Genomic DNA, 13,676 nt, shown 5'->3' on the forward strand with positions numbered 1-13,676 from the left:
ACATCATTTTGGTTTATGTTGTCATCTCTGCTTCCTCCAGCTCCCTCTTTCCCTCCTTTTTCTCCTTCCTAAAAACCACAAACTGTCTTTAAAGGTGCTCTATACCGTTTATGGTGTGGTTTCCAAACAGGCTCCTGTATCACATCCACAGATCTTTTAGAGGAGTCCAATGCTTTGTCACTTTTATCTTCTGCACACACGTGGGGGCGTGGCTGGGGCGTGGCTTTGGCTCTGGCGTCATCTTACCAGGAAGAGTCGCCGCAGTTCGAGGAAAGCGGAGAAGCGAGGGAAGTCGGTGGTTGTAAATAAGTCTAAAAAACATCGCTGTAAGTACTAATAGAAGCTCAATTATGTAACGTAAGCTATTATTTTACCCAGATATGCCCGTGTGTGTGTGCCTGTGTCGTGTCTGTGTGTTGTGGAGAGTAACTTCATTCGGAGGTAAAGTTTCCACGAGTTCAGCCAAGGACAACAAGCAAGGTTGCTTCAGTCCGCTTCTGTGTTTGAAGAGAATGTCAATATGGATTTCTGTCTATTTAATGTTGTATCGCTAATCGTTCAGCTTTAATAAGTTCTACAACAATACGTGAAACTGTTTCTGAATGGTTGTGGTTTTCTGGTAAATTCGGCTTATGGCTGGGTGACTACTAAAGCAGAACTTTTATAAAATTGACGTTTTCACTCCTAATGTTAGTAACCGCACGATGACCGCATGTGGTCTATCTGATTTGACAGCTGCTCATGAGGTCTTTGATGAAGTTTTTCCTTAACGTTTTTTAAATGTGCGTGGTGTTTATATTATAGCATCTGCTTTTATGAGCCAGTTTGATGACTTACTGTCTTCAGGGTGTGTGAAATCCATTTATGTTATTGTTGGATGGCCCCTTATTGCTTTCACAGTGCTGTGTTACAGATCTAGGACATGTCAATTGAGACACAGAGATAATAGGGATCCTAGTTCTGTGTTCTAAAAAGAGCAGCTCGCTGTCCTTAAACTGCATGTTTTACATCTTTTAATACTATTAATTTAATTTCAGGTCCCATGCTGGATGAAGAAACAAGCCTCTAAGGTGTAGACCTAACAATCAGTGTCTGTAAGTAAATAACAACTTTTTTAAATTTCCTCTCTGTCTCTCGACTGAACCAATTCAGGTCGCGTGGATGTAATTAAACCAAGATAATGACCTTGTGTCCTGTCTATAGATTTGTCAGGGGATCATGCCTGATGAGATGGCGAGGCCTTTAATCCGAGAAAGAGGTGAAGGAAGAGGATCCAGACGTCTGGAAGCCTCCATGTCTGACCCCGGCGCTCCCGTTGTCGGCATTCTGGGTACGGGCGACTTCTCCCGCTCACTGGCACGAAGGCTGGTGGCCTCCGGCTACCAAGTGGTGGTGGGGAGTCGAACCCCCAAACGCTCCGCGGCTCTGTTCCCTGAAGAGGCCGAGGTGACACACACACAGTGACACTGACACCCACATTCACACTCACCATGTAATTGGTGTTTTTGTTTCACCCCCGATGGTGATAATTATATATTTACTCTGACTTGATACTTTAGGCATAATAACTGTTGTTATTATCCTGAAGAGAAAAGATAATCTTAGTTAAAGATGAGAGTCCGTTGTGGTATGGGAACTGGATAAAGCAGTTAATCACACATTTTTAATGTTTCCCCTTTACATCATATTTCAGTATCTGTATCAAGGATTCTTAGAAATATATGGGAGAATATCTGATATTGACGTCTTCATTACAGACATAAAATGTTCTTTTTAATTGACATTATAATGCACACATTTTTTTAGAAGATTGATACCACTCTCCTGTCTGCACACTAAATATGAAGGGAAGAGAGATTGTTAGCTTAGCTTGGCGTAAAGACTGGAAGCAGGTGGTAACAGCTAGCACATTTCTATGACTATATTATAATACTACATTATACTTAATTTTCCAATATTCTCTTTATGCTAAGCCAAGTCAGTGGTTCTCAAACCTTTTCTGTCCTGATCCCATTCAGTCATTAACAATATTTGGAAAACAACAAGTAAAAAACAAAGTTTAATTTAACTGGATTCAGGTTTCAGGTTAGAAAGACGGTTTAGCTTGGCACCGGATTTCTAGAGTGTGTTTGGGTCTGCCTGACTCTATGACCCCCCCCGACCCCCTCTCAGATTCAGCCTAAACTGCATATAATAACTTTAATGTCTTCCGATGTCCTTCTAACATACGTCGTTTCTGTCTTTGTCTTCCAGGTGACGTCCCAGATGGAGGCAGCGAGCCAGGCAGACCTGGTCTTTGTCGCCGTGTTCCCCGAGCACCACTCCACGCTGGTGGAGCTGAAGCCGGCACTAGCTGGAAAGACGCTGGTGGATGTCAGCAATGGTTTGAAAATCAGCCTAGAGGGGCCTTCGAATGCCGAACAGCTGGCGGACCTGTTTCCGGAGAGTTCTGTAGTCAAAGGGTTTAACACCATATCGGCCTGGGCGCTCCAGATGGGACCTCGGGATGGAAGCAGGCAGGTCGGAAACGTCAGCTGCCTCTTGTAGTTTAGATTGATGGAGCTCCGGCGATGCTTTGAACTCAGCTTCATTTTTTTGTGTCTTGTCTCCAGGTTTTCCTGTGCAGTGACAGTAGCACGGCCAAGAGCTCGGTGATACAGCTCTGTCGTCGGATGGGCTTCGTCCCGGTCGATATGGGCCTCCTCTCCTCTTCTCTGGAGGTCGAAAACCTCCCCCTGTATCTGTTTCCCTCCTGGCGCATCCCACTCCTCTGCACCCTGTCCCTGTTCGTCTTCTTCTACCTGTACAACTTCGTCCGTGACGTCCTGCTGCCCTGGATCACGGCGAGGAAGAGTGTTTTCTACAAAATGCCCATAGAGACAGTCAATGTCACTCTCCCCTCTGTGGCCTTGGTGATGCTCTCGTTGGTCTACCTGCCCGGTTTGTGTGCCGCTTTCCTCCAGCTGTGGTGGGGCACCAAGTACAATCGCTTCCCTAATTGGCTGGACCGCTGGCTGACCAGGAGGAAGCAGTTCGGGCTGTGTAGCTTCCTGTGTGCAGTTCTGCATGCCATTTACAGTCTGTGTCTCCCCCTGAGGAAGTCTGCCCGCTACAAACTGCTCAACATGGCTGCCAAACAGGTGAGACGAAGAAGAAACAGATCTTTACTTGGATTCAGTTTGTACAGGGTTAGTACTGCTTCCAGGAAATAGCCGCAGCCTTGAACACTGGATTTTGTTTTCACAGAGAGCTATACTTCTGGGTAGCACAGCAGAGTGAGAGCAGGTGTTTACCCCCGACTAGATTTTTTTTTTTGTCTCAAAAAAGCTCTTGCAGTTGCGGTGACAATATGACCAATTATGTGTCCACATACATGAAATCAGTGCGTTATTGTTCTGCTTTCATCAGTGTATTTTGTGCGTCAGCCAGACACCGTTGTATGTAAGTGGAATCAATGGAGGTGAAAATCTGCCCCGGACTCATCGTGGGTTCTGGTGTTTATTGTGTCCTGTCCAGGTGAAGGAGGGGGTGGACGACTCGTGGGTTGACGAGGAGGTGTGGAGGATGGAGCTGTACCTCTCGGCGGGCATCGTGGCCCTCGGGTTGCTCTCTCTGCTGGCTGTCACCTCGCTCCCCTCAGTGTCCAACACTGTCAACTGGAGGGAGTTCAGCTTCATACAGGTACAAACACACACACACACACACACACACACACACACACACACAGGCAGTGATGTGCTAATTAAATAAAGATAAAGTAGAATAAAAAGTTTGGCCCCAATGTCTCTTTTTTCCTGTGATTAGATACTGCCAAAAGCATGAGTTTGTCTTCTTTTGGATGCAGGATAGCAGACTAATGCAGAATGACGGACATCGACAGTCATGACGCATAAACGTACAGTCACACTTCTTACATACAGACAGACGCACTCTACAGTCTCCTACATGCTCACATGATCTCACACATACAAACACTGTGACTCCCAATGTGTTTGCACTTCAGCAGCTGCCCCAGATTCGGCGTTAAACTCGGGCTGTGACAAAGCCGTCAGGAGTGTTGTGACTCAGTGCGCAGTTCCTCCACTCCACTCCTCCTCTCCTCGACTCCCCCACCCCCACCGTGGCCTCCGTTCCTCCAGGACTCGCGGTCCGTCGCTGCTGCCTTTTCCCCTTTCATCTCTCCGTTAAACTAATCCGGTGGCCGTCAGATTAGTCATGTGCCGACAGCCGGCGCGATGAAAGGCAACTTTCTGCTCGGCACATTGAGACCCGCTGCCCGCTGCTGCAGGACAGTGTGTTAATGCACGTTGTGTATTATCTCTACCAGGACAAGGGTTCGGTGTTGTTCACTTAATGGAAGTGAGCCAACTCCATCTCCACCTGTGCTTTTCCTGACAAAATATCTGTTGTAAAATTCCCCAAATGTCTGTTGTAGTTCTCTACATACACCATAGGAATGCTACTGCCTCTGCTGTCAATATACTATTATTTAGTTCTTTTTTTCCTCCTCTGGGTAATAAAAACTAATTTGTCTTGTTGTGGGGAAATAATTATGATGCACTCTGTCCAGTTAGTGAGTGAATGAGGTAAAATAAGACTATTTTTAACCCCCGGTCCCCTACCCGAGTCAACCTTGGGAGGTTTTTCTAATTAGTGGGCCCCATAGCTACAGTATATGGCACACACCATACACATGCATACACTAGTGGGGTTCATTCAAGTTAAGCGTGGTAGGTCAGTGTGTTTCCTCAGGGTTTGTAGTAGCCTGTAACATAATGAGCTAATGTAGTGGACTCGTGTGAACTGAGGAGTCCCTTAAGGGAAACAATGTGGGTCTTTATATGTGGAGGACAGGATTATTGTCATGGTCTGTCTTCACTTCCAAATGCAACCTGTGACGCCCTTTTTCCACCCCCCTGCAGTCCACACTAGGTTACTGTGCCTTGTCCATGGCCACCCTCCACACGCTCCTCTACGGCTGGGGCCGCGCCTTTGATCCGACCCAGTACCGCTTCTTCCTGCCTCCCACCTTCGTACTGGTCCTGATCCTCCCCCTCACGGCTCTGCTGGGCCGCCTGGCCCTCTGCGTGCCGTGCGTGGCCGGGCGCCTCAGACAGATCCGCCGCGGCTGGGAGAAGAGCCGACACATCCGCTTCACCCTGCCGGACGACGGCTGCCGCAACGGGCTGGAGGATGTCAGCCATGTGTGAGAAACGCACTGCTGGGTGTGCGTGTGTGAAGATCCAGACTGAAGCTCTTTTATGTGTGCGCTCATGAATATAAACTCCAGTCAACCACACTCGCACAGAAGATAAATGATTTATACCCTCCTGGAATGTATTGATGGCTAATCTCTAAAGCCCGTTGAGAGATTTCAGAGATCTGTGAGTTTCTTTTCAACAAATTAGCTGGTAGTTCCTTATAGATATTCGACCAGTAGAGCTGTGGTCACCAACCTTATTGCACTATGCATGCACAAAAATGAGTATTTAGTTACTTTTTACTTTAAATTATTGTTCTGTGTTGTTACTCTACTTGAAGCTTCAACCCAGAACTGATTAATATTAGCTTCTGGTTTAATTTATGCAAAACTGTTACACTTCCAATGAACCTGCTCAGGACTTACTGAAGCAGTACAACATGGATTTTGTATAGCTGCAATAAGATGCTTCACTCTGATCATCTGAAGTAGACTCAACTGTCCTCTTGGCTTTTGCATTCCTTTTTATTTTTTTATTTTTCCTTCTGCCTTTAAGACTGCTGCACAGATTTGTGTCAGCCAGCCTTCAACATGGCCTCATCCTGTTTTGTCCGTATGCTAAATATTAAAACTAACATGTCTTCATGTTATTATTAATATTTGTTAATGAGGATTTTCATTAATGTAACATCAGGGTTGCATTTTGTTTTCACGTTTTATTTTGCAGTACTTTGACACTTTGATGTGCTGTCATATTAAAGGTTCAGTGTGTAACATGTACGAGGATCTATTGGCAGAAATGGAATTTAATATTCAGAACTATGTTTTCATTAGTGTATAATCACCTTAATATAAGAGTTATATTTTTGTTACCTTAGAATGAGCCGTTTATATCTGCCTTCCATAGAGTCCGCCATGTTTCTACAGTAACCCAGAAGGGACAAACCAAACACTAGATTGTTTGTGTTTTGAGATCACTGTAGTTTCTCCTTCGTGCCTGGGAGAGTGAAGCAAGTGAGTTGTGATCTGCAGCTACACCGCTAGATGTCACCAAATCTTACACACTGGACCTTTTAATGTCAAACTGTTAGGGACTGTATGAAAATTATTATTGTGGGAGGCGGATGAAAATTATTCTCGATTTAAAAAAACAAAACAAAACAAAAACAAAACAAAACAAAAACAAAACAAAAAACCAAGAGCTGCTAAACGCTAAACTACCAGTAAGCGCCTGTTTTAATCATAAGGGGAGTGTTAACAGTATAAATTAGTTAGCTCTAATCTATAAAGAGCCCTCTGTTATGATGCAGAATAAAAAAAGCAGCTATATAAACTCTCTTTGGCAGAGACCTGATTGTCTGTCCCTCAAATGTCTGATAAACAGACAATATCCTCCCCATTGCTGTCCACCCCTCTCCCCTAAGCATTTTTCTACAGTCCCTTAAACTCTCATTTGCCAACTGGAAACTGCTGCTTCAGTGGCTGCATTGTCTAGTACAGACAAGTAGTTACTGAATTTAAGAAAGCTACCATTCATGTGTTGTTTTTTTTACATGGATACTATACATTGTTCAGTTTTATTGTTGTACTCAACTAACCTGCTGGTAACTACCCATCAGTACTCATTTGACTTAAAAAAAATGGCTGTTACTCTTTTTTTAAAATTGTTTTCATTTATGATCAAGAACAACACAGTTTGCTGCTGACTTGTGATTTCAGCAATTTTTGTTTTATTATTACATAAGTTTGTATTTTCTCAGTTTTATGTGTTCTTGCCAAAGATGACTCTGTTACGTGATAGATTGTTTTCTGAATCTAAATTAAGATCATAGTAGTGTACTACCACAAAATCACGAATGTAAAGAGATCAAATTGTTAAAAAATAGAATAAAGCTTTTTTGTTTTTCACTATTGTATTTATGTCTTAAATAATGTGAAATAGATTAGTTTGTAGATATGAGCCTCATTGTCCAAATGTATTTATCAGCTTTAATTGAATCAAGGGCTGAAATAAAACTTAACTAACTTCTTTAATTAAACATTAGACTGATGTCCGTCTTTACAAAAACAAATGCAAGTTAAATCTAATCTCAGGCTGCCCTGAACTGTGCAGCAGCAGTGAACCCATCAGATCATTAAATATGTGGATGCTGCCATCTTGTGGTGCAGAATGGTTTCTCTCATGTCTCCCAAAGCTAAAAAAAAATAATAATAAGAGACATGGTTTTCATTCAGCTCTATCACAACAAAGTCAACAAGTCATATGAGACATTGGACTACAGCTGTGTTGCATAATAAAGGATTCAATCTGGTCACTTGTCCTGTAATTCTCAAAAACAGTTTTATTTCTTGTCAAATGTGTGAAAGAGGCTTTAAAGTTTTCCACTGCTGCAAGTGTAACTACAAACTGTCTTATCTGTCCACCGCTGTCCTTTGTTAGTGTGAGAAGTGTCACCCCTTTGTAGTCTTCAGACGGTGCTGAAACTACCTCCCACTTTATTTTCCTCAGCAAATCCCAACAATGACAAACTGCAGGACAAGTTGGACGAGCGGCGACTGAGAACTGGGGAGTGAGTCGAGTAGCAGCAAGGTGTGTCTGTTTCTCACTGCCGTCATGACTGTAAGTACTGCCTGCTTTGAATCTCAGCCTTTCCTACAATGTAACATAAAATGTATGGTACTGTTAACTCATTTCTCAGGTTGTGACAGAGCGGGAATCGCTCTGCTTAGCACAGCTCTGCTTACAGTTTTATGTGAATGTAAAGAGACGATAAGTCTGATTGTAGAACATGAACAGTCAAAATCAAGTTAGACTGGTTTTAAGAGTCGTTTCTTTTTTTTTTTTTTTAAACTAACAATTTAACTGAAATTTCTGTATCGGCTTGTATGTTCTCTCATCCAACCAGGACTCATTTGAAAAAGCAGTAGAGGAGGTGAAGGTACTGAAACAAAGACCAAACAATGGAGAAATTGGTCTACTGTATGGTTTATATAAGCAAGCCACAGTTGGTGATGTTAACATAGGTGAGTCACTGCAGTGAGGCCATTTTAAAAAAATGTTTTTAACTTTGTAGAATTCATGTGGAAACATTAAAAAAACACTCAAAAAGACAAGCTGTGTTTATATCAATCAGCAAAGACTTGGAGGACGTAGGGTGCGGTTGAGGAAAAATGAAGTTTGACAGGTTATGTCCATTTGTAAATGATGCCTAAAGTGATAAGTTTACATTTTTCTGAACAAAGATGGAAGAAACATTATTTGACTGTGTGCATATGACAAAAAGCATTATACTGACATAAATATCCAGAATGAGGATTTTAAAGTGCCTGAGAACTTTGTTCCAGATCTTCAGTATTTCTCAATATTTACACTTCTACTCCATTACATTTATTTCACTGCTTCCGTTACTAGTTAACAGATTAAAGCTCCACTGTAATCAGCTGCAACACTAAAATGCTGCTTACATATTAATGCATCATTTTAGTTTAGATTTTATCTAGTAAGTTATGGGTTAGATTAATAAGTCTTCAGATTCCCAGAGAATATATAAAGGACATGACCTCAGTGGCAGCTACAGCCACACTCCTAGGGACAGTTTTTCCACAGAGTACTTTTACTTTTGAGTATATTTGGCTAATAATATTTTATTAGCCAAATATCAGAACAGTTTCAATGCAGGGCTTTTACTTGTAATGGAGTATTTCTACAGTGTGGTGTTACAGTTTTTAAATATGAATTGAAATACTTCCTCCATCTCTGCTCATAGAAAGAAACTGATTGAGAAACAAAGTTTTCAGGGGCTTAAAAGCTCACATGTGACGTCTCACAAGATAAAAGTATGTTGCAGCTGTGTTATAAGACTTTTGTTATGTGGCTTGACCGTTTGTATATTTGTTGCGAAGCTGTTACTGATGGCTGCTTTTACATCCACAGACCGCCCAGGGATGTTTGACTTCGCAGGACGAGCAAAATGGGACGCATGGCACGCAAAAAAAGGTCAGAATATATAGAACTTACAAATAAATAAAACCATACATTTTGGTAAGTTGCATGAAAGACTATATGTAAACCATAAAACCGATACGTCTAAAAATTTAGTTTTTGGGAAGATTCACCTGAAACCACCTGAAGTGGGATTTAAAACATGTTTGTCTACTATTCCCAAAAGCAAATATCTGGGTGTTACCTTTAACTGAATGAATAGACGTTTTTCCTGAAAAAAAACCAACTGGTGTGTTTGTTTCCGTTTCTAAACCAACAGGTCTATCCAAAGAGGAAGCAATGGACACCTATGTTATTTTGGTGGAGAATCTGAAAGAAAAATGGGGATTCTAGAGTCTGTTTCTCTAGGTTAACATTTTGGGAAATGCACTTATTTGCTTTCTTGCCAAAAGCGTCTTTATATGTCTGTCTGCTAATTGTTTAGCTAGAGCCAGCAGGCGATTAGCTTAGCTTAGCAGTTAGAGTGGAAGCAGGGGGAAAGTGTTAGCCTGCCAAAAGGAAAACCAATCTGCCTGCTCTGACACAACCAGACTAGCTGTTGCTAAGCTAATTACTGGCTGGCTCTATTTTTTTTTTTAACATTTAGCTTACAGACACGTGAGTGGTATCTATCTTCTTGTCTAACTCTCGGCAACAAAGCCAATAAATGTGTTTCTGAAAATGTTTAAGTGGAAATACAATGTACAATTTCATATAAAAAGTTTCAACACATCTGTATACAGGGCTGCTATTAAAAATAAAGACTTTACAGTTCATTGGGCCTCATACTTCACTTGTTTCAACTTCTAAGGCCAAATATCCAACAAGTTATAAATATAAATAGTAGAAACAGCTGTCAGTATAACGAAATACAATTCAATAGTTCCTCCTCAGAGGGTTTTGGGGCTTTAACCACTCTAGAGACAAAAAGCCAGGACTGCATCAGTTTTGACCCAGTCCCCAAACTTCACAGTGCAATACTAAATAACTTTTTTGAGACATTACTACAAGTACTACAAACAAGTAAGCCTGGCAGCTTACTAACTGGGCCTCTACAGTACATTCTACATCATTATGTCATTGAATAAAAACTCCACAGATTAGAAAAATAGGCATTTGATGCTACCACTGTATTAAACACTCCACACTGCAGTTGTGGACTAATTGGCTGTCAGCACAAAGCCAGGTTCCCCTCTGTATCGACGAGGAGAGTGAGAAAACGAGTCAATCCCGACACGAATCAAATCTCCAGAGTATCCGCCGGGGGTCCGCTGGTTGTCTGGCTGCCTGGAGAGCAGGGCAGCAGGGAGACCTGCGTGTGAGGAGACCCGCTGTGGCTGATGGAGCCGTGATGCTGCCTGGGCCGACTGGGGAGGTGCTGAGTCAGCCTCCACCTCCTCCACCTCCTCTGAATTTCGTGCTGCACCTGGAAATGTGACACGTCATAGATGCCCAACTCGCTTTACACTCTAAAAACCATACGTTTGTGGCTCTAATTGGCTAACCGGTTCTCACCTCTCCGTTCATGAAGCAGTAGAGCACAGCGACCACAAAACCCTTAAGAGATGTGAAGAGAGAAAGGTTTTATTTGTCATTAATCTGAGTTGACTGGACGTTCTATCTCTCTCGTACATACAGCACATTTTACCTGTGTGGATGACAGAGCCAGTTCTGCAAAGGTCCATATCTTAAACACTGAGCTGCTGACTTCAACAGGTAAGAAAACAAACAGGATGTAATGCAGACCGAACAGAGCCACCAGAAAAAATGTGGATTTGATCAGCCTCCTGGTGAAAGAAAAACAAATTCTTCTCAATAATAAATAATAATATCTCAGTCTCTACTGGTATGCTTGAAATATTGATATGGAAGCCACCTTGCATATGGCTATAGTACCTATAATGTCCTTGCATTTGCATCCGTCCCTATGAAACTAACCTGCTTGTGTGTATACTTTAATCCAAATCAACAAAGCGAACAGGAACAGTCTTTATTCTCTTATCGTATGCAAAGCACATGGCCCATTCCTCAAAGACACTTTTTTACATATAAACCATAACTGGCTTTTAACTTTACATATCAAATATATAGTATGACAACAACAACAACAGCAACAGCAACAATACTACAGTGTGATCACTACTCACTTATACTGGCAGAATTCATTCCTCTGTGCATCCGACATCCTGAGTTTGCCCACCAGTATCCTCAAAATGCCCAAGAAAAAGATGAGATTCATCTGAAATGATTCAAACGTGAACACTATTGTTACATTTTGTAATCCAAACATTTCAACATTTTGGGGAAAAACACTTTCTTGCCAAGGGCTAGATGAGAAAATTGATACCCATCATGTACATGTGTGCTAAATATGAAGCTGCGGCCAATTAGCTTAGCTTAGCATAATGCCTGGAAATGGGGAAACAGCTTGCCTGGCTCGGTCCAAAGATAAAGGAATACATCTACCAGCACTTCTAAAGCTCAAAATTAGCATGTTATATCTTGTTTAATCCAAACAAAAGTGGAAAAAGTTGTGGCTTAAAGTGGTTTAGGCAGTGGATTATTTCCTGGCCAGGTGTAAAGACTTCCTGAAGTCACAGTAAAGTTGACTGGCAAGTCGGTGGTCATGGCCCAGAAATGATCTGTTTTAGAGCTTTAGAGTTATGGGAAAGTGGATCTGGACAGAGTCAGGCTAGCTGTTACCCATGGCAAGAAGGTCAATTAGTATGTTTCTAAAAAAAAGTACTTTTTTTAAAGAACATATTAAAGTAAAAGAGAAAAGTTTTTTACGGATATAGTTAGAAGAACTGGCACTCGGAGGATCCACCAAATCCATGCATGTGTCCTGGTTTCCCAACAGCTTTGGCAACGACATAAGAAATCATTTTAAAATCACACACTCTGATACTCTCGTAACTGCAAATGAATGAGTGAAACTGATTTTTAACCCCTTTCTTACCCTTCGTCTTCATAGAAATACTTGGCACACCCCCAGGAGATAATAACAATCAGTGGTACGCCTGTGTGATTAAATAAATCTTGGTTAAATCTAAGAAGGCACAGAGTCAGTGTTTGCTGTCCTGACCTGTAAATATGAGTACGAGTGCGAAGCAGAGAGAAAAACCAAAAGCAGACTTGATTTTTGTTATTTGTTGTCTACACGTCTACCTACCCCAGCTTAGGACGATGTACCAGGCGAGGTATTTCTTCAGGGAGAAGAAGGAGCGGCTGACCAGGGTGAAGAGGAAGTGACCCTCCACCAGCAGCCAGCTGTAGTTTGCCAGGATGGAGTAGTTGGAAAACATCAGCACAACCTTACATGCCACCTGCCGCACGGGAGAGAAGGCACTATGTCAGTGTTAAAAATAATAATAAAATAACACTGATCTTTATGCAATTAACCAGCACCATCTTGGACCAAAACAGGAGAATATACCCCTCATATATTGGGGTGTATGGTAAATATATTCCTTTATTTGTGACCCAAAAGACACTCCAGTGTCACTCCAATCTACATGTTTATGACCACATATGTGAAGCAGATTAAAGTGAAAAAAGAGTGTCCATCCATCCATACCGGGTAGTAGTCACAGTGGTAGAGCTCTTCATTACTAAACAGCAGAGAGTCTCTGATGAAGATGAAAATGGCTCTCAGGATGAAGGAGATAAACACCTGGATGTGAATGTGGTTCCTGGTACAGTGCAGCTTTCTGAAGAACATCAAACATTCACAGTTTAATGTATAATTCTTCAGTTCTCAGTGCAGGTTCAACCAACAGGAATTATACAAACCTCATTATAGCTAAATGAGAGAGAAAGGGGGTAATAATAAAGGTTTCCCACCTGAACAGACAGAATATGGTGATGGCGATGGTGAGAGAGATGAGAGAGAGTGTGTATCCAGCAGTGTACATGGTCTTCACGTAGGAGAAATACAAATGGGAATCTGAGGACTGAAAAAGACAGAGAAGATCACTTCACCTCCTCAAAATGATTTAACAACATCATTAAAACAGCCACTGTGGGGGGAAATAATAGTCACAGTCATATAAGATTCTTTAAATTGACAACTATTTATGCTTTATTTATTTATTGAAAAAAACGTCACACACTGTATGCATATTAGTTACCACCAACCTCTCCAAGAAAGTGCAGCGTCTCATTGAAAGTGTAGCTACATGCATCTTCATGTGGGATGAGCGCGTCCGACCAGCCACTGGCGGTGCAGTTGCGATACAGTTTGCCTGCAGAACAGCAATAAAATCCTACGTCTGTCAATGCTCTCTTTAGTGTGCATTTGAGTTAGACAGAAAACTAAATATATCCTGTAAATTAAGCCTTATTAGGACCTTGTTCCTGCTGGTCAGGTGTGTGTAAATCATGTGCTCACAACCTTGGATATATTGGACAGTAAAAAGATACTTTCCCTCTTCAGGTGCTTCAATAAACCTCCGGTCGGTTCTTCAAATACATTATTATGAAATCTATCATCTT

The 13,676-nt window shown here is 41.8% G+C and overlaps 3 protein-coding genes across 6 annotated transcripts in view; 2 read left to right on the forward strand and 1 right to left on the reverse strand.

Moving 5' to 3' along the window:
- Positions 1-221: 221 nt before the first annotated feature.
- On the forward strand, positions 222-7,821 carry LOC127378492 (metalloreductase STEAP3). 3 transcript variants are annotated; one of them, XM_051427363.1, is made up of 7 exons: positions 222-326; positions 1,038-1,094; positions 1,204-1,446; positions 2,254-2,520; positions 2,613-3,140; positions 3,517-3,681; positions 7,710-7,821. In XM_051427363.1, the coding sequence occupies exons 3-7, from the start codon at positions 1,219-1,221 to the stop codon at positions 7,758-7,760; spliced, it is 1,239 nt and encodes a 412-aa protein (XP_051283323.1). In that variant the 5' UTR covers positions 222-326; positions 1,038-1,094; positions 1,204-1,218; the 3' UTR covers positions 7,761-7,821. The 3 variants fall into 3 exon arrangements, with proteins under 3 accessions (XP_051283323.1, XP_051283320.1, XP_051283322.1); XM_051427360.1 differs by lacking the exon at positions 7,710-7,821 and adding an exon at positions 4,923-7,239; XM_051427362.1 differs by lacking the exons at positions 222-326; positions 7,710-7,821 and adding exons at positions 423-441; positions 4,923-7,239.
- On the forward strand, positions 7,710-9,958 carry LOC127378496 (acyl-CoA-binding protein-like). The gene is made up of 4 exons (XM_051427367.1): positions 7,710-7,820; positions 8,107-8,224; positions 9,135-9,197; positions 9,463-9,958. Exons 1-4 carry the CDS (start codon positions 7,815-7,817, stop codon positions 9,534-9,536), a joined length of 261 nt encoding a protein of 86 aa, XP_051283327.1. The 5' UTR covers positions 7,710-7,814; the 3' UTR covers positions 9,537-9,958.
- A 268-nt stretch (positions 9,959-10,226) lies between these two features.
- The window catches only part of LOC127378494 (secretin receptor), a 41,902-nt gene continuing 38,452 nt past the window's right edge, over positions 10,227-13,676 (reverse strand). For both annotated transcript variants that reach the window (XM_051427365.1, XM_051427364.1), the window contains 10 exons: positions 13,320-13,426; positions 13,026-13,135; positions 12,760-12,892; positions 12,355-12,508; positions 12,142-12,202; positions 11,973-12,042; positions 11,330-11,421; positions 10,831-10,969; positions 10,698-10,739; positions 10,227-10,608 (listed from right to left, as the gene is read on the reverse strand). In XM_051427365.1, the coding sequence (XP_051283325.1) occupies positions 10,423-10,608; positions 10,698-10,739; positions 10,831-10,969; positions 11,330-11,421; positions 11,973-12,042; positions 12,142-12,202; positions 12,355-12,508; positions 12,760-12,892; positions 13,026-13,135; positions 13,320-13,426 (1,094 nt within the window). In that variant the 3' untranslated portion in view covers positions 10,227-10,422. The remainder of the gene's footprint in view (positions 10,609-10,697; positions 10,740-10,830; positions 10,970-11,329; positions 11,422-11,972; positions 12,043-12,141; positions 12,203-12,354; positions 12,509-12,759; positions 12,893-13,025; positions 13,136-13,319; positions 13,427-13,676) is intronic.

The sequence above is a fragment of the Dicentrarchus labrax genome, unplaced genomic scaffold, assembly GCF_905237075.1.
Source record: "Dicentrarchus labrax unplaced genomic scaffold, dlabrax2021, whole genome shotgun sequence".
Classification (NCBI taxonomy): Eukaryota; Metazoa; Chordata; class Actinopteri; family Moronidae; genus Dicentrarchus; species Dicentrarchus labrax.